This window comes from Neovison vison, chromosome 9, assembly GCF_020171115.1.
Source record: "Neovison vison isolate M4711 chromosome 9, ASM_NN_V1, whole genome shotgun sequence".
NCBI lineage: Eukaryota > Metazoa > Chordata > Mammalia > Carnivora > Mustelidae > Neogale > Neogale vison.
This window is the reverse complement of record NC_058099.1, coordinates 93874090-93894759: the sequence shown is the minus strand read 5'-3', so window position 1 is coordinate 93894759 and position 20670 is coordinate 93874090. Positions and strand designations below refer to the sequence as shown.

At 46.2% G+C, this 20670-nt stretch overlaps 1 protein-coding gene across 5 annotated transcripts in view; it reads right to left on the bottom strand.

The window, feature by feature from the left end:
• SMARCA2 (SWI/SNF related, matrix associated, actin dependent regulator of chromatin, subfamily a, member 2) overlaps positions 1-20670 on the bottom strand; it is a 181027-nt gene that overhangs the window by 105224 nt on the left and 55133 nt on the right. For all 5 annotated transcript variants that reach the window (XM_044265960.1, XM_044265965.1, XM_044265964.1 and 2 more), the window contains exons 11-19: positions 19270-19400; positions 18987-19044; positions 16803-16903; positions 15408-15555; positions 11840-12003; positions 10393-10459; positions 9619-9729; positions 6551-6793; positions 5030-5143 (exon numbers count right to left, since the gene is read on the bottom strand). In XM_044265960.1, coding sequence (XP_044121895.1) covers positions 5030-5143; positions 6551-6793; positions 9619-9729; positions 10393-10459; positions 11840-12003; positions 15408-15555; positions 16803-16903; positions 18987-19044; positions 19270-19400 — 1137 coding nt within the window. The remainder of the gene's footprint in view (positions 1-5029; positions 5144-6550; positions 6794-9618; positions 9730-10392; positions 10460-11839; positions 12004-15407; positions 15556-16802; positions 16904-18986; positions 19045-19269; positions 19401-20670) is intronic.

Here is a 20670-nt window from a genome sequence, read left to right as displayed (position 1 = left end):
TATGTCACAAGACAATGTCATGTCTGTATTTTATACAGACCCTGAGCCGCTGAAATTTAAAAGACCGGCTCAAAGTGATGGGGGTATGTAATGGTGCGGTTAGAACTGGAAACCGAGTCACCGAGTCACTCTCCTAAGCTCTGTGCTGAGGACGACTTGGGAGACATTCGGGCTTTCCCACGTTCACCGCCATCGGGGGGACTCTGCAGGAAGGGATGGCTGCCGCTGCTGGCTCTTAAGTGCGCTGGGGCCCAGCAGATACAGAATTAGGGACGGCACCCTCAACCCCCTTCCCATCATTCAGCCAGTGCTAAGTGCCGGAGGGGAGGGAGTATGGGAAGTAGGAGGCACGCACGATGACGCCACGCAGATAGGGATGCCAAACCACACCGCCCGCGGCACACTGGTCAACAGAGAGGCGAGCCCACCCCGAGGCCCTGACAGCCGCTCAAGACTATGGGGTGTGGTATATTACCACTTTCGGAACGGAGATTTCCAAACAGTAAGATTATATATCTCAAAGGCGGAATAGAGTAATGTTTAATTACATCAAGCATTCCAAATGTCTGCATCATGAATGTACAAGTTGTCCATCTCGGTGAAGCTGATTTGTTGTTTCTTGCAGATCAAATCAAAATTAGGACCGATTTTAGGTAGGTCAGCCTCTAGTGAACTTCTGACATTGTACACCTACCTTAGCATATTCAGGCATCTCTCTCTCCCTCTCTCTCTCTCTCTCTCTCTACACACACACACACAGACTCAGCCATCTGCAAGTCTAGTTGGTTCTTGATTATCTATGAATTAACAAAGTGGACAGTCAGCATAGACAACCCCAAATGGGAGCTAAATCACAAGATCAATTTTTATTTAGTTTACGTTAAGTTTTATATCCGTCCTTTCGTACGAGCTGCCAATCTTTCCTGAGTTTAAGGAATGGATTTAATGCTACAGCCTGGTGGTGGTGTTGGGGTACTGGGGGGACAGTACCTTCCCTTGCCCACTAGGTGTGTCATCGGACTCATGACATTATTAAATCCTCGTCGATAAAAGCTCATTTTTATTAAACACTCATCCATGAACACTGCTTTTGCTACAGAGCAGAGCTGCACTCACCCAACTTTTGACCCTCCTATGGCTGCTTTAGTTCCACCTGAGCACAGCCCAGCCACAAGACGGAATGACCGTGTAGGACACAGAAAATATATTTTGTATCTTTACGAGTTTTCCTAGTGTAAGACTCAATCATAAGAAAAGAAATGACCCAATTAAAAAGCAAACAAACAGGCAAAAGACTTGAGCACCGTTTCATCAAGGAAGACATACGGGTGTCAGACAGGCAAGGAAAAGATGCCCAACACCAGTGGATGTTAGAAAAATACAAGTTTATCACAGGATGCCAGTGCACGCCTACTGACATGGCTAAGAAGGTGAAGAAACTGATGGCCGCCAATGAGGCCTGACGAGAACGAGGAGGAAAGGCTCAGACATTGCTGGTGCAACTGCACGGCGGTTCCAGAAGTTTCCTACAAGGCTATGCGGGCGTTTCCCATAGGCTCCGGCAATCCTGTCGCCGGATCTTCACACCAGTGAAATGAAAACCTATGCACCATGGGTACAGCACATGCATGCGTAATTGTCAAAAACCAGAGAAAACCCACCTGTTCCCTCCGTGGAACGGACGGACCTACCGTGGTGCGTCCATAGACAAGAATGCTAACTCAACAATAAAAAGGAGACAACCGTGGCTATGGGCAACAACGTGAATGGAGCTCCAACTCGGAACACCGAGAGGAAAAAACCCAGAAGCAAAAGGTCTGATGACAAGACCTGATGTGTGACTCCATCTCTGCGACATTCTGGAAAAGGCAGAGCTACAGGGATGGAGAACAGATCAGCAGTCACACCAGGACAAGGGTTCCACAAAGGATGTGACTAAAAACAAATAGCACCAAGGACTCTGGGGGGGGGGGTCCTGGGAGGGAGAACTGTTCTGTATTTTGACTGTGGGTATGGTTCACACAATTCTGCATTTGTCAAAGCCCACAGCACTATAGACCCCAAAGAGTGGATTTTATATGTAAATTTAGAAATAAAGTTAAAAACAAACAAACAAATAAAAAAAAAAACCCACTTCCTTAACGTGTGGCTTTTCATGAGAGCATTTCAGAATGACTGCTATGGAACAGTTGGCCTTCTTCCTGCCATCAGCCAGAATTCCTGCCCAGGCTCTTTAGAGAGGCTGAGAAAGGCACACGCGTTGTTCGTGGCCGTAAGCAGATGGTGGCAGAGGAAGCTCCTTAACCCCCGAGGATGATACTTCAGTGGCCAATGTCCCTCAGGTAAAAAAATCCTAACAAGACAGAAAAAGTAGAGGGGACGCCGGCCAAACCACACCAACAGCTACTTACATGGGCAAAGTGGTGAGTTCCCCGACTGCCCTGGAAAGGCTGGTGAGCACACAGGTGGGGGAGGGGCCACAGAAAGCGCGAGGAGGAGCAGAGCATGAAAGAGAACTTGAGAGGAATGGAAAGGGGAACTAGAAGTCGGGGCAGCGGGAGCTGATGCCGAGGAGGAAGGCAGCAGTGGCTGTCGGCGTTGAGAGCCGACACACACCAGGCTTTGACTCAGGGGTCCTGCATCCACTTAGTCCTCTCAACGATTCCGTGAGGCAGGTGGTATTTCTCTACCAGTTCACTGGGAAAACACAGAGCCCCACTGCATTCGCTGATCGATGCCAAATGGTTAGTAAGACACAGGGACGGTGACAGGGCGTGTGCGCTCTGACAGGGGGCCCATGATTTCCACTCCACTGAGCTCCCTCCATGAAAGGGAGCTTATCCGTAGATAATGTTTCACATACGGGGCTAGGTTAACATATATATACTCAAATACTCAAATACTCAAACACTACCCTGGGTATTAAAGAGGATAAGTATACTTTACGCAGAAGATACTGTGCTATAATCTAACCCTGATTTTTTTTTTTTAAGTGTACCAATACTCAGGGAGCTCTTTTGTGAATGGAACAGTGGAATAAATATTTTAGTAAAGCAGAGAATTCCTTTGTGATACAACTCATCACCCTATGGTCCTTATGCTGGGCAAGTCTGGATTTTTATAGAGTGGATTTTCTTCAAACTGGGCATATTTCCAACTTGTGATGAGCTTTCAAAAATCTATCTCTATTAGCCAGTCCTGGAAATTAAGTAACTAAGATGAAGACGTTCTAAAGAATGAATAAATGAAGGACTTCAGTTAATTACCCGTGATTTTTAGACCTCTGCTAAAGAAACAAAGGAGCCCAGGACACGTTAAAACCGTTAACATCCGTCTCTATACCTTGCAGGATCTCTTGCTGGGAAGTAGTTCAAGGTGGCCACATGACCACTGGACAATTCCCCAGTTTATTCAGTAACTAAGGTCCACCCTGGACAGCGAGAGGGTCACCCAAAGACACCGAGGCCATGGGAAGTCAAAAACAGTATCAAGACCATTCAACCCAAGATGCATTCACTAGAAAAATAAAATACTTAAATACTTAAATACTTAGGCTTCTGCTGGGATAAGTATGATGTAAGAATGGTACTTAAGTTTAATTTTTTTTCCCTGACTGTTAATGAACAGGGTAATCTGGAACCAAATCCTCTCTTGATAAGGTGATCAACTTTGTATGCTCTCTTGTCAACTGCTACTTAAGAAATGAATAGGACGAACCAACCTGTACAAAAAACAGAGTAATGGCACAGAAATAACACAGTGACGCGAAATACACATTTCAGAACTGGCTCATGTACAGAGAAAACTCAAATCTACATCTCTCTCCTGCCACAAGTAGTACACAATGCCCAACAACCTATCTTTAAGAGAATAAAATTTAGGGGCGCCTGGGTGGCTCAGTGGGTTAAGCCTCTGCCTTCGGCTCAGGTCATGATCCCAGCATCCTGGGATCGAGTCCTGCATCGGGTTCTCTGCTCAGCAAGGAGCCTCCTTCCTTGCCCCCCTCTCTGCCTGCCTCTCTATTTGTGCTGTCTGTCTCTTAAATAAATAAAAATAAAATATTAAAAAAAAGAGAGAATAAAATTTAGAACTCAGAAGGGTGTGGTTCCAAAATATGATCGGAAACATACTAAACTAATACCCTAACCAAACCAGAAAACGTGGAGCAAAGGGCTCAAAAGACATTCTAAAGCTCCGAGAAGTCAGGGTGCTAAACCCCATGTGAAAATTACCTGCTTCAAGTATTCATGGGGACTTAGCTTTTATGGTACAGATCAAAAACCACATCTGAGAATAATTAGATGATGTGTCTGTAATTTGAAGGAACTCTGTTTTTCACTTATTATCCAAAGAGTGACGTCATAAGCATTAAATACACTTCCAGGAAACCTGGTAAATGTTTACGAGGATTCTGGGGATGGCGTGAGACCCAAACTCATACCCTCATTGGACTCACCAGCAGATCAATTCGGTGGCGCCCGCAAGAGTGAACTTCACGAGGTTAATAACTTAAAAAAAAAAAAATCCAAACTTAAAATATAGTGTTAAACTAATATAACTGAGTTAATGTAAGTGTGAGCGAAAATGTCAGGAGACTCGATGAATTTGTTAACTTCATAAAAGCCGGCGCCAGAGCTTTCGGGAAACCAGGCCGAAAATGTTGAAATTTCCCTTCTCTCTCTCTCTCTGCATTCAAACCTCTAGCTTCTCTCAAACAAAAATGTCCTATACGATATTTCCACGACCCCCGGGACTAAAACACGAGCTGGTTGTTTTTTGCTTCTGCCGTCGGCTCAGGTCATGATCTCAGGGTCCCGGGATCGAGCCCCCCACATGGGGCTCCCTGCTCAGGGGGAAGCCTGCTTCCCTCTCCCACTCCCCTTGCTTATGCTCTCGCTGTTTCTCTCTCTGTCAAATAAATGAACAAAATCTTTAAAAAAAAAAAAAAGGAAAGAAAAGAAAGTTTCAGATGCAGGTACTTGGGAGATCGGCAGGGAAAGGAACCATAGTTTTGGAATTTGCAACATACTTTCTCAGGCAGTTGGGACTCGACTTCCTTCTTCAGCCTCCTCAGTAAAAATGGTCTTAACACCTTATGTAGACGCCTGATGATCAATATAGTTTCCTCTTCATTTAAGTCCACCTACGAGAGAACCTCAGATGAGTCAGACATTTTTTTTTTAATGATATTTCACAAAATAATGCTGTAGGGTTACATTTATTAATTTGCCGTGATATGTGATTGAAATTTTATGTCCATTAAGGCTAGGTCTTTACCTGTTTTGCATGCCTCAGAATCCTCTTCCTACGTGCCAAGTGGTAATAAAATGGCGTCTAAATGGGCGTCTTTGTCTTAATGTGGAGTTCCATGGAAAAGGGGCCAGAGCAACCAGTCTCCCAGCTCAGACATTTTTTGGATAGGACTGCAACAAAGCCTTACTGAAGACTGAGACAGAACCCAAGGAAAGGGGCAAGAGTTCATGTGTGCTTCCTCAATGTCAAAGCCTTAAGTTAGGCTCTTAATTTGGATTGTCTCAGAAGCAGAAACACCCCAAGGCGACAAGGCCTGAACAGGAAAAGAAGAAAAGAGTAGGCCCAGTGGATGGTGGTGGGTTTCCAAGCCCCTGTACCTCACTCTCCCTTCCCTCTCCCCTTATCTTGGTCAGCCCTCTTTTATCTGGAACCTTCTCTAGAACCTCTGGTCACCTTTCTCTATGAACCTCTAGGGGGCAGACTTGATTGACATTACTTTCTACAAATGGGCAAGCCAATGAATTACTGACAAAAGGCAAAAGTCCTTATGATGTACTTCAAAATTAAAGTGCTGAATAGTTTCAACATAAATGTCCTGAAAGCCTTCTAAGTGACTTTTCATTCCCACAGTTAAGAAACCACTAATCAAAAGGACAGGAACCCATTCCTTTTCTTGCATTGGCCTGTGTCTTCCTTCCATAAATGAGCTCCAAGAGAAGACAGATGGTGGACAGAATAATAAAAAGAATTTGAAAATGGCTACTCCAGATTTGAAGAGTATTAATGTAGACATAAAACAGGCTCACACTAAAATTGGGAAAAAAGTGTGTACAGAAAATCAGCATGAGCTAATTCAGTTTCACGTACAAACTCTTCATAGGGAACCAGCTTAAGAAGCCCAAATTTTATAAGGAAATATGTGCTTTAAGGTTTGTGTTCAGTTGGGTCGGTTGATCTGGTTAAACTGATTCAACAAATCTCTCTCCATTCGTCCTCCCTGTGGCCCGTACAAATAAGGATTCCATCAGTCAGGATCATTCTCTAGTGGCCTGATTAACATGTCAGGAAAATACCAAAGATCCTAGATCCTAGGACCCTAGACCATCACTAGACCCATTTTCATAGGGCAGAAAACACCCCTGGAAAGAGAACACAAGCACCCACTGATGGGTTTCGTAAAGTGAGCGACATTGCCAACCACCCTACAGGTTTTCTGGGGCTCTAACACTCCCAGCTTCTGGTTCTTTACATTCATTTCATTGCCATAGAGTAGAAGATACAAAAGGTAGACCAGTACCCTTTCTCCAGTCATGGCAAATGGGGCGTTAAACCACTGTTCAAAGGTGCTGCAGCTCTTGAAAATGGTGGGGAGGAGGAAGTTAAGGAGGGCCCAGAGTTCCGGGAGCTTATTCTGCAGTGGGGTCCCAGTCAAGAGGATCCTCCTGGGGGCCACATAGTGAGTGTTCAAGACCTGAGTCAGCTTGCAGTGGTGATTCTTCATCCGGTGGCCTTCATCCACGATCATGTATTTCCACCGAATCTGTAACCCAAGAGGAAGGACCAACATGAGACGAGCAAGGGGAAATACAACCACTTCCAACAGGCAAACCATGGTGTGGAAAACCAAGGAATTCAGACATTGTGCGTAATATAGTGTGACTCTCCTTCGTGTTAATGGGATGTCAGTGCCAATGCTGCTTAGGGGCCATGTGATTCCAAACTGCTCTTGCCAAAGAGGGGAACTTAGGCCCAAGGTGAAATGGTTGGGCCAGGACTAGCTTCTGTGTCTCCTGAACCAACACTCCCTCTGTTAATGCTAGACCATGACGGATCTCTCTGATTCAGTGCTCATGCTGCCTCAGCTCATAGCAAGAAGAGAGGAGAGCTCCCCACTTGAAGCAGAAATTAGTGACCGATTTTCCAAGATGGCGTCAGTAGGTACATACAGTTGAGATGCTCTGGCTTCCTGCCTTTGCTTCTATTGTTATATCGTTAGGGCCTGGCTCAGCTCAGTGTTCTTTTTCTCTTCTTAATTTGAATGAGTTGCTAACATTTAAAAGTTGGAATATTTCACACAAAAATGTGAACATCCAGCTTCTCTTAAAAAAGTAAGATCTGGCAACCTGGAGTCTCTGGGTTCTGACCAAGGTCCTCGCTGGCCAGGTCTCAGATCACTGTTTTCAGATAGCCAAAGTGAAAGCATATACTCACTGACAGTGAAGACAATGCTAAAATATCATTCCTCTGTTTCTGCCAGAACTTTGGAATTAAACACAATCTCCTTTCCCAGCATGAATGCTGCGTGAAAAATAAAGAAAGGCCACATAACACAATCTTCCTCCCTAATCTGTACACGGGCCTCTTCCTCTCTCACAACTTACCCTTCAGCCCTCTTCAAGGTCACTGGTCTCAGTTTCTTTAAGTGAGAACAATGTGGAATGTCCCACTAAGCCTATTCATTCCCTACAAAACAGTGGCAATGGCCAAGAAAAGCATCTGGTGTTCAGATGTCCCTGGATCCTGCTCCAAAGCTCCCAGACAGAGAGGAAGGAGGTGAGTGCGGGATTCTAGAGGGTCCTGCCTTCCTCATTAGAAGTGACCGTAAAGTCGGGGGAGAAGAAGTATACAATCAGTCAGGCTGGGATGTTTGGGTAAAAGAAACTACCAGAGCTTTTCTTATTTTAATTCTTCCTCCACTACTTCCAAGGAAAGTGTCCATGAGAATGAAATTATATGGACAACTACCCCCCAAGCTTACCCACGGCATGAAACGAGGCCACCAGATACAAATGTATTTAAGTCAGCAGTCAAAACCCACTTTCCTGGGACGCCTGGGTGGCTCAGTGGGTTAAGCAGCTGCCTTCGGCTCAGGTCATGATCCCAGCGTCCTGGGATCGAGTCCCACATCGGGCTCCTTGCTCGGCCGGGAGCCTGCTTCTCCCTCTGCCTCTGCCGGCCATTCTGTCTGCCTGTGCTCGCTCTCTCACCTCTCTCTCTGATAAATAAATAAAATCTTTAAAAAAAAAAAATCCACTTTCCTAATTTAACTTAGGACCTAATAAACAAGGAAATCAGAGAGGACTTCGATTCTGCTAATCTCATTTACCAATTAGGTCTTCCACTTGAACAAAATTCCACTACCCTTTTCCACAGCTTCATTCCTCCAGGACAAATAGAAGCAATTCATCTCATTACCAGGCATCTCTGATGAATGCGGAAATACAAAAGCAGAAGATGGGATAGGATTTTTTTTTAAAGGCTCTCCGATGTACAAACCCACATTCCCAGAGTTCTACCAAAAACATGTAATTTCTGACACTGCCAAGTTCCTCTCCGGGAACGAGGAGCAGGAACATGGCACTGTGGCCAGTGCCATCTCAATTATTAAACCTCCCCTGGGAGCATACCTCCTGCAAGGGAGCTCCCGTGATGCCAGGAAGAAAACTCAACGGTTCCCAGAGCAAAGGTTTAGTGGGGAGAGAGAACAGACCCCAGAAACAGGAATTCTGTTCTCTTCTGGCCGCCGCTTAGTTTCCGATTATAGCCAATTCCAAAACACCACAGGGGAGGAGAAATCACCAGAGGAAGAAAACTGAAGTTTCCGCGTTTGGTCCCACGCAAGAAGGTATTCTGAATGAATGCATTAGGAGGCCAGGCAATAGAAATCAAAGAACAACTTTCTATTTTCTGGCTGAAGGACAACTTGGGACGTACAAATTAGGAGACAAGCGTGTCGCAGGTAGAAAACAGCTCTTTCTCGGCTTCGAGTGAATAGGCACAGAAACAGCCCGGAGCCATCCGTACAGTGGCCCATTATTTCACCAGAGGAAAAAAAACCCAACACAGGAAGAGCAAAGCCGCAGCGTGGACAACTGTTCACACGGAGAAACCATATGGAAGGGTGCCTCCTCATCTTTGCAGAGACAAAGGCACAAGAGGAATGAAGTGATGCTGCTGACAATAACCCAGGGCAACAAAAACAATTATTTCTTCCACAAGCACGTTCAGGGCCGCTGGAGAGAAAAGGAGCTGCGCAAGGCGCCCAGGTGAATTTTTTTCAGCGACGTAAACTCATAAACTAGGAGAGGCTCCGTCACAGAACCAGGATCGACGACATAGGCCAACAAAAGAAACAAAACAAAATGAAACAAACAAACAAAAAAAGCATGCCTAAAATTAAAACCCATTCCCAAAATATAGCTGACTCTGAAAGAGAGAGAGAGAGAGAGAGAGAGAGAGAGGGAAAAGCCTCTAATGATCAAATTATCCCAGTGGGCATGATCTGGGGACTCCTTTACACTCCAGCGCGATGGTCCATCATGAGAGGTAAAGGAACTTTTTTTTTTTTTTTTTTTAAAGACATACCTTTGCAAGAATGTGCTTGTCTTTGATAATGTACTCGTAAGTAGTCAGGAGGACGTTGAATTTGCCACTCCGCAGCTGGGGGACGAGGGAGCGACGCATGGCAGGGGTGCCCTGAGTGGAAAGAAACACACACATACATATATGACCCAATGCAAGTAATGTGTGCATTTTGCCTCCCTGTTCACAGCTTAATGGAGCCCAGACCCGTGAGCGCGGGCTGCGTCTCTATGCATTACCGTATACGGACCCATTATCCACAAAGAAAGTGCCTGGCAAAATCGCGCACATCTGGACACTTTCCAGACCCTTCTAGGCAGGCTTTCCCCCTGGAAACTGAGGGAGGGGGAAGATGGAGAGGGAAATTACAGCAACCCCGAGGTGGCGGGGAACCCGCTGCTCGGCTGAAAGGCTCCATTTCTGTGGGAGCAGGCGGCCCGGGCGCCCCGGTAATTGGCGAACTTCGCAGGAACAGCGGGCGCGGTGGCGGTGGCCCGCGGAATGTGCGGTATTTGTCATTTGTATTACTCTCATCAGAAACCGCGCAATATGATAATTAACAATTTTCTTCTGCATTTCACTATCTGAAAGTAATTATGGTTTATTACAGTAATCTTCTTGGGATGATTAACTCACACTGTTTGGTACATGATGTACATGACAAAACTTTACAACCAAATACAGTTCACAGATGTGCATATGGAATGAAGAAAAAAAAAAAGAGGAGGGTCTATTTTTTGCTTTTCCACATTTATATATAAACACAGCGTTCCAAACCTTGTAAGAAATTTTCACCACAGAAGGAGCCCATTTGTCAAATTCATATGTCCAGTTAGACAGAGTCCTGTAGAACAAAGAAGAAAACAGACAGAGAAAACGACATTGCTGTTGCGATCGGCGGTTAAAAAGATGTCCTTATTCATGCTCAGGCCTCACCTTGAAAGGGGAGAGAGAATAGAAAATATCTCAACTACAGATTCTTTGAAAGGTGTGGAAATAAGAGATAAGTGGGAAAGAAGCTGGGCCCAAAGCATGACAAGTGTGTTTGTCAGTTTCTAAGAAATCTCATAAGAAAAAAGAAATAAATAAAATTTTTAAAAATGCATAAACATAGAGAAGGGAAAATTAAAAAAAAAAAACAAAACCTTAATTTCAATATTGAAAACAGCAACTGCCAGAGTGATTTGGGGACTCTTGAAAAACAGCCATGTAAGTTCACAGAGAAGTTGAGTCAGGAAAAAAATAAATGACAAAAGCACATGAAAATATTAAATAAATCTGTCAAGAGGGAACAGGGGGAGAAATAGGGAATGCCTTTTTTGTTTTTTTTTTTAAATCCCTGAAAGCCATCACCATAATACAGGAATCAGAACATGCAAAATATACATAAAGAACTGAATACATACTTGAAATGTAGCTACAATACCAAGGACTTCTAAATACTACGGATTTGGCTAATACAGATTCTGAAGGTCTGTTAACAGTCCTCGTTTAAACAAAATTTGCAAATGCGAAACCAGAATCCCTCTGCTCATCTGTCTGTTTTGCAAGGTCCAAGTCTGTCTTAGCACCGAGATCGACAAAGATCTCAGCGACTGGAACTGCGACCTAACACCAGCAGCCAGAGCCACGGCCCTCGGGAGGGCCAAACGGAACAGGTATTCCTTCTCTCAGGCCCAGAAAAGACCTAGGAGGAACCGCCCAGGCTCTGGGCACTGCGTGGAGGACAGGAGGACCTGCGCTTGTGCAGCAGCGGGATCACGGACGTCAGACTGTCCGTTCTGAAAACGGTTTAATGTCAAATTCACAGGTACGATTGTGACCCAGATTCTGCTCTAAGAGATACAGTCGAGGCAGATTGAAGAAGTCATACTTTTTTGAATATAGGTAAGCTTTTGGAAATGGGACAAGGGGAAAAAAAAATCCAAGAAATCTTTAAAAAATAGGAATCAAAACCTTTCTGCCCCGTGAGCCACTTAAGGTGTGATGCGGGCTGTGAACTGCGGCCTGATTATCAGGGCTGATGAAATCACTTTGTCCTGTGGTTAAATAGCCATTCAAAGAGGCCGGGGGTGGGAAGCGAAAACCTAAGTTCAGAGCAGCAGCTTCTGGTGATCCCCATACAGGTTACAATTCTGCCTTAAATGGAAAACAAGGACAAGCTCCTAATAGGACAATCTATAACCTACAGAAAGATAAGTAAGGAATAAATGACTTTACTTACGAAAGGGGAACAATGATGAGATAGGGGCCATTGAGTCTTTTGTGCTCCATCAGATAAGTGATGAGTGCAATGGTCTGTATGGTCTTCCCCAGCCCCATTTCGTCAGCTAAGATCCCGTTCAAATTGTTATTATACAGGGAAACCATCCATTCCAGGCCCTGGAGCTGAAATGAAGAGTAATTGCTTCAATTATCCAAGATCTGCACAGGTAATTAATACTAATACAACTCAAGTGAGGCTGCGACTTCTTAACTCCTCGGTGCTATATGTTGGATTTCCCACAGTAGGAAAGTGGGGGGAAGCACCAACACAAAAAGAATTTAAAATATGAGCCTGTAATCATCCCTGCTGCTTGGCAGGTGCTAAGTGTTAATCAGATTTAGAAATGACGGGCTGTAGCATACTGGTGGGATTTTAAGCAGCTTTGCTGCTCATCCCTACTTAGCATTTCACAGTATATGACATTCCAGAGTTATTATAAATGAAGAAAACCCAAACGAAAATCCATTCCAACCACTCCAAGAACAAAAAGCCAATGTGAGGATTAGAGACAAACAAACCAGAAGGCAGGTTTGGCACACAGATCAGAGATCATTAGACACAGCCTTCTTGGCCATGAAGAGCCTTCCGGGGCCGGGATCCCCTCTGCCAGCAAGCCGGCTGACCAGGGAGCCGGGCCGCTGCTGGGGCCGCAGGACGGGCCTCACGTGGGAACGGCCATGGGGGCGCTCCCCCGGGGCACCGCAAGGGAAGCTGATTGCTGGAAACACGGATGACATATTTTTAAAGGACGAAAGGCCTGCACCAGAGACAGAGCTTTGTGGAGTTCCTGTGTTAAGTACAAGAAAGGCTGGGGTGAAAATACAAAACTGTTCCCTTCCTTCTCCTGACCGCCAACACCGATACCACCACTGTCACACAGATTATGGGCTTAAATGGTAGGAGCAATTCAATATACTTCTGTATATATACATATGTGTGTGTGTGTGTGTGTGTGTACATATTATAAAATACATACAGCTACTTGTGCATATTATATATTATGTATTACATGTAAGTGAATATACATAAATACACAAATATATAAATATGCATGTCTGCTGAAGTTAATTTAGCTTGCTAATTAAGTTATGCTCAGGGAAATGTTAATTTTAATTTGTTTTATGTAAGAACCAAGTGAGTAATTCAATTATTTTCAATATTTATTAAATGACTGCTCTGTGCAAAGAACCATGCAAGGGGGTATAGCAGATGGACGCCTGCCCATTCCGCAGGAGGCGGCCTCCCGGCAGAAGCTTGCAGTCCAAGAGGAAACAAAGGCAATCGCATATCCACAGGCACCGAGAAGGGGTTCAAAGTACATGGCACACATATGAATACGTATAATCTTATTTAAAATTGTTCTGGCACGCACGTTGAGCTGCAGCGAGCAGAGATTTTCTTGGGGAGAGCCCTGCGACGGTCTGCAGAAATACTTCCACAGGCCACTCAGGGTACCTTGTACCGTGCAAGACTCCGAATCATCCTAAAGGATTCTGCAGGAGGACAGCAGCACCAAGAGATGGGAGAAGCAGGAAGAGCTCCGAGGGAATGGGCAGCCGGAAGCGACTGCATACTGGAAGGGCTGCGGGCCTGCCACGGGATCCCAGACCACCAGACCTTGAGGAAAGTCAACTAAATGCCAGAAACATCTGGATAGTCGTGATGGTGTTTTGTTTTGTTGTTTTTAGATTTTATTTATTTCAGAGAGAGAGAGAAGATGAGAGACAGAGGGCATGAGAGGGAGGGAGGGTCAGAGGGAGAAGCGGATTCTCTGCAGAGCAGGAAGCCAATGTGGGACTCGATCCTGGGACTCCAGGATCATGACCTGAGCCGAAGGCAGTGGCTTAACCATCTGAGCAACCCAGGTGCCCTGATTTTTTTTTTTTTTTAATGAAAACTGGCCAAGGGGCTGAATTTTGCATTTGTGTTAAACCCAGATAAAACAGAAGCATAAGCTGGCAGCAGAGGAGACCAGAAATTCATGAAAACAGTGGGAGGTGATACGGGTTTCCCCAGACCGTGAAGGGGTGGGTCTGGGGAGCGAACCAGACTGTGTGGCTTTCCCAGGAAGCCGTGGGGGGACCCCCCACTGGGTCAGGGTTATGTAAGTATTAAAGATACGTGAAACATCTAGGAGCGAGGTGGCAGAAAGCTTACAGGGTGGACAGGGCGATCCAGGCAGGCCCCGAGGCACAGCTGGAATCAGTTTGTGAGAAATGGAAAGGATCTCATGGGTCTGATGCGGGTGGTCAGAGTCCAGGAAGGAGGAAGTCAGTGGAGCAAAAGCCCGGAAGGGGATTGACGCGGACGCATGCTCAGGAAGTCTACAGGCAGCCCGGAAGAGGAAGCTCCCAGATGGCAATGGGGGACACAGGTTTGGAAAGGCAGTGAGGACAAGTGATGAGAAAGGCTTTAATTGCAGGAGGAAATCAGCATGGTATTAAATGTGATTTAGGTCCACAGGCCTGGACCCTTCACCCCCAGGCCGTGGCAGCCAGCCCAGTGCTGGCAGTGAGGAGTTTAGGGGAGCCAACCCATAAACTCAGAGAATTTTGCATATACTTCCTAAATTACAGGACGTTAATAGGGGATATATGAACATAAAGTTGGGTGGTCCAAGAAATTTGGGAAATAGGAAGTCAAAGTGATCTCACTGCAGGACGCTGACACACGGTCGTCGATTACAAGAGTCGTGAATGTGCTCATGAACACCAGGGATTACCAGGAGGGGTCACTGCCACGGTGCCCTTCTGTCTGGTTGGCTCAGGATCGTCCTAGGTTATGCTTGGTATGAATAAGAAGGGCCTTTATTCACTCTTATAAGCATCTAAATCTGTAGTAGTAAATTACATGACAATCCTACCTCTGGATGATAGTATTTCCTCGTATTCATTTGACCATGACCCCATTTTCCTTTTTTTAAGGGACAGCTCATGAACCAAGTGTTCCAAGGAACACACTTTGGGAAACACCAGAGTGGTAGGTGGTAGACAATAGGAGCCGCCCTTATTCCAACAGGTCAAATGAAACGTCTGTTCTGTTTACAGTGGGCGTCTCATCAAAGCTCACCACTTTACTGTGTCTTAAAAAAGGCCGTACATGTAGTGGACAGTGGCTCCTAGAAGCTGAATCCATGGCATTAAACTAGACCCACCACTGAAGTTCTGGAAGAAATGCTTCATGGACGACAAGACAAGGCAATGATGTTCCCTATACTGGGTTTTCCGCTGTGAAGAGATCCACAACAAAACCGTTCTAACTGCTAAGCCTGTATTTCTTAGAACACAAGCCATCCTAAATTCACGGAAGGGAACTTTCTAGGGGATGCCCTCGTACGATGGAAGTGTCTCTAAAGCAAGAATTACAGGCGCCACAGAGAATCATCATATCTTAAACAACATGACCCCAGAGGCCTCACCACCATCAGACACCTTTCGCAAGCCACATACGCATGTGCAAGACACACACAGCCCAAAGTGAGGTGAGGGCCATGGCTGCCCCAGAGGGCCCGACCCCCACCAGTTACCTGATAATGCTTCAGGGTCCCGTTAATGAGGAGGGCGGACTGCTTCTCCACGCGCTCGGAGATGGCATGGGCCACCGTGTAGTAGGACTGGGAGCCCCTGGCGCTATACTGCATGCTGTACTCGTCGTCCACGTCCTGCTTGGCCGTCCTGAGACACAGAGAGCCGAGAATCATCCACAGATCTCTGGGCGCACGGATGGAGAGCAGAGACCCGCTGTGCGAAGTATAGTTTACTGATCATCTCCAGTACATCTTCTGGTTAAAAGACAGGACTGGGAACCCTCACAGAAAGCGAGCAAGCTGGAGGTTAATTCGTGTGCCTGGGCCCTGGGAAAGGTCACAGAGTCAGGATCGGCAGGCAGGCCTGCCTGACCTCCAACGACTGATCCGAGCAGGAACCGCATCCCTGCAGATGACCCAGAGGCCAGGGAGGCCATCCTAGGCTCTCCAGATGCAAAGATAAACCCTTTCCACAGAATGGTGTCTAGAGCTTGCTGGGCACGAGAGGGAGGGAGCAACGTGACCACAGAGATGGGAGAGGCACCAGCCGGCTTCCACTTCCTCTGCATTGCTCACGGGCTGGTGTTTAACTCCACGGGCAGTGAGGAGCCACCGGGCACTTCTAAACCTTCGGCGGACCCAGAAAACAAAGTTTCCTAGTGTGGGGCCCACAGACCTCGAATCAAAGGAGAAAACATAGGCGTCTGGGTGGCTCAGTCAGTTAAGCGGTTAAGCGTCTGCCTTCAGCTCAGGTCATGGTCCCCGGGGCCTGGGATCGAGCCCTGTGTCAGGCTCCCTGCTCAGCGGGGAGTCTCCTTCTCACCCTGCCGGCTCTGACTGTCACTCCCCCTGCTTGTGCTCTCTCTCAAATAAATAAAACCTTTTTTTAAAAAAAAAAAAAAAAAGGAGACAATATCACAATGTCTATTTTTGCTTTTTTTTTCTTTTTAAATCTCATTACTTTAAAATGTTCTATTTTACATATCATTTCCCCCAAATTTCAACATTAGAGCCACATAAGCAAAGAGCTGACATGGAGAACGGCCCTAGTGAAGACTAGATCCGACACTCGGACTCGGGGAGGAGGACGAGGTGCCCAAAGGTCCTGGGGTGCTGCGGACAATATGTGGGAAGGGGGGGCTGGCTGGCAGCGGGGACCTGGGTGGAACGGCATCTCTCACGGGCACTCCTGGGTAAGTGCTGAGGCCATTGAGGAAGGTGGGAAAGCCGAGCTCCAGAAGCAGGGGGTGACCTCTGATGGCAGCGTTTCAAGGGGAACGTGGCCATGAACTTGGTCGCCTTCCTTCCTCAGACAAAGTTCTCTGAAAGAAAATCCATACAGCACAATTCTGGGGACACGCATTTTCACAAGGGAGAAAACTGAGTGATACGCACTCAATGATCTGCTTGGCGTCCTTCTCGGAAACCTCTTCGCTGTTGGGATCCAGAAGTATTTTCTCTTCCGTGTCCTGCCGACTGGACTCTTCTTCCTCATCCTGGGGGAAGGAACAAAGACACAGGAAGGATTCCATTTCAGGGACAAAATCTCTAGGATTGGCCTTTTCTGAAGGGAGACTGAACGGTGTTCAGCTTCACAGAGTAAATACGATGTAGGGAGAAAGTAAATGTAACACCTCCCTAGACCAGGCAATACACGGTTCCATTTCTGTTTAAATCATGGAGAAGAGAACAGAAGAAACCCTTTGAGGATCCGTTAGAACCCTTGCTCCCAACAGAACTGGCAGATGGGTATTTATCATTGGTTATCAAAGAGTCTGACAGACCACACCTGCTCTCTCTTAGAAAAATTCTACAGCCTAAGCCAGACTTAGAGGCTTACTACTGCCCTTCTCATAAAAATGCCCCCTGATAATTTAGCCAAGGGGACTTGGATGACCCCCATGCATTCCAGGTAGCGGGGCTGGAACTTGAAACCCACTGCTTTGGGACTGCTTCACAGCACAGATCTCCGAGTGTTTAGACGAAAGCTGTCAGTAACTTGGCAAAGGATTCATTACAGGCTCTTCTCAGCCACATACTACGTTCTGCTGATCTGCTGGAAAGCTTTGCTACATTGTCATCATGCCCACGGCCAACCACTGCTGTTGGGAGCTAAACCCTCCAGACTCACCGGTGGGATTTCTTTAAAAGCACGTTTTAAGAGATTAATGCTTTCCCATCACTCTTGGATGAAGAAATGGGAGCGGACATAATATTCATGCTAACAACCAAACCTCTGGGATCGGACCACTGAGATGCTGGGAGGTGAGGTGAGGAATCAGTTTGGCTCCTTTGTTTTCCAGGAAAGGAGTGAGGCTTTGAGTAGGGACGTGACTCACCGTGAGGGACAGACCCGAGATGGAGACTCGGGTTCAAGTTCATTCTAGTCCTAGCTGCCCGGAACTGTGCGGCTGTCTGTCCTGGGCTGACACCTGCAGGTTCAGCAACCCCCCTGTCCCTCCCTGGCTCTCTGACCCGATGACTTCCAGGGGATCTTTTGGTTTCTTCCAATGGATCATTTATGGACCCATTCATCCAAGTGAACAAGAAACATTTTAAAAATTGATTCTGGAAGCTTCAAAGACCTCAGAGCTAAAGCGGCCTGTAAAAAATAAATAATACGCAACCCAAAGCAGCTGTTTTTGCTGGAACCTTTTTCTTAAAACACACCTTTTTAATTCCTCCTCTTTGTAAAAGTTACCAAGTGTTCACAGTAGATTAATTTAGGGTAAAAAAGGGAAGGTTCTGCAAAATAGAAGAAAATCACAATTGTCTTAGAATTCTGGTGAGTGCCCTGACTGGGAGGGCGGCTTCGCCCGGTCTGTGGCCACGGTGCTCTTTGAACCAAGATTCCTCGACACTGGTAAACAGAATTCATGACTATCCACAAACAATGCTCTCAGCAAGGAGATAAAAATCTTCTTTTAATCCTTCTATTTATAATTATAACACATTTTGGAACTGATCTAAAGAAAACCCTTTATTACTCTTTCTTAAGTTCTGTTAAAAGCATCCAAGGATTCCATTTTAGGTTCTAGGTAAACTTAATGCCCATTCGTTCCTTCCAAGAGACTGAGCAATGTCCTTCTCTTGGGGTAACAGGAATATCCAAGGAATTTAAACAAGAATCACGTTTAAAGAGAAACCGAGAGGATCAATAACTTCATCAAACCAATTCTGCATTGCCCTTTCATCTACCCTTCCAGACTTACAATTCTGAGTAGACTCTAAGACCTAAAGGACCCCGGAAACTTCTGGGTGGCTCAGTCTCAGCGTGGGCTAGGGAAAGCAGGGCACCACCTTCCCAAAATAACCCATCTCCAGTTCTCTCCAGAAGACCTTTCCACCACCTCCCATTTCACATCAGCCTCTCTTTTCTTGGTTTCATATAAATTCAGAATTCTCCGAGTCCCGCCACTGGCCAAGAGCCCCGGCGAGATCACTACAATGCTGGGCACCATCGCCATAGCTCTGGGGCATCCTCAGCTCCAGACGTCACGCCAAGGTTAGCACCGGAGGACGCAGTGATAGACACGGGCTCTTCCCACATACAACCCAAAGACTGAGATACCCACGTACCTCCTCCTCGTAATCAGAATCGCTCTCTTCACTGTCGGATCGCGGGGCAACTTCGTAACTGCAGGAAAAGGAGTGGGAAGGAGAGGGGGCTTACTTTTCTAAAGTTAGAAGACACCACACACGCACATGACCTACATAGCATGTTCTGTGTACAAATGACAAATGTGGGGAATCACTTGAACTGTTTCAGCGAAGGTCATGGTGCTGGTGCTCTGAGATTTTATGGGGACCACAGACATCTAAGAAGCCACTGGACACCAGAATTTCTGCTTTAATGCCGTACCCGGGATTCATTTCCAACCAGGCGTCCAGCTGACTTGCTTTGGGTGCTTCTGGTCCAAAGAGGACCTTGCCCGTTTCCGTGTGAGTCACTTTGACGGGCAAGTCACTCATCTGACTGCTTTCGTCTATGGGCTAGAAAGAAGAAACAAAAACACATCACCGCTGGGTATTAGGACCGCCTCCCAGTTCTGTGCTGGACGCTGCCCAGCATCTGAAACTTTTTCCTGTGACTGGAAAGTTCCCCACCTATGAGTCCTGGTGGGAGGCGGGAGGTCACCTCCTACTAAAGACGCTGAAAGCACCAGCCTCCCTTGCAGCAAGGAGGTCAGTGCAGACCTCAGCTCCATCAACTGGACGCACTCACCAAGGCTTGGAATTAGGAGCCTGAGGCTTGGGGAAGCCGGGAGCAACAGGCATGCTGGAGGGAAGGCAGAGCACAGGGCCGGGCCGGGCCGAGCCCCTGCCGGTGCACCGTGTCAGCCACCAGCCACGGCCTCACTGACTGGCTGGACGGTAGAACACGGCCCACGGAAGCCTCAAGGCAGGCTCTCCAGGTTTCCTGGAGGTCTGATGAATTACCCAATATCTTATGAACATACTCCCTTCTTACTTAAATCTGGCAGAGTTGTCATTTGTCATTTGCAAATAAGAAACCCCACACAATACCCCTTCCCCATAACAACTATTGCTAAGTCGTGGTTTCTGAGCGAATGGGAAAAGAAAAAGGTATTGTCATCTGTGTCCCCTCTCGAGGGGCCCGTCTGTTTCTGCAGAACCCAGTGTCCTGCTCTCTAGCTTGGTCACGGGCACCTGACAGCGAGACATAGCCAGAAGCTGGATCCTCTGAAACTGGGCGCATGGACCAAGCCAGAGCTGAAGTTCATTATTAGAGTCTTCATGAAGAATGGCTTGCTCAGAAAATTAAGAGGATAAATGAAATCACAGAGGCCGTGTCTAACCTACTTCAGGGAACAAATTGTTTTAAAAGGCCTAAAAAAAAAAAATAAAAAAAGGAGTAATCAATCCTATGCAAATGAATGCTACCGATTACCCGTGGACCACACCTGCAGGACAGACCCCCCCAGGCCAGACGCTGGCCTGGAAATGCTTGATTTGTGAACAGTCTACGTTATCCATCTCCTTAGAAGTAATAAAATTCCATGTTTACACAATTCATTAATTCTGAAGAATTTTTTTCTCAATTGTTCTTAATTGGAGTTAAATAAAATTGACAGGAAACACAGGATACTGCAGTGTATCTTCCATATCTTAGAGGAAATGACAAAAAAAAAGTTCATTCTCCCTTCTCCTTCAACAAAACAGAATAAAAAACAAACAAAAAAACCCCCCAAAAACAATATATTAGCCAGTATCTACCAAAAAAAAAAAAAAAAAAAAGCTT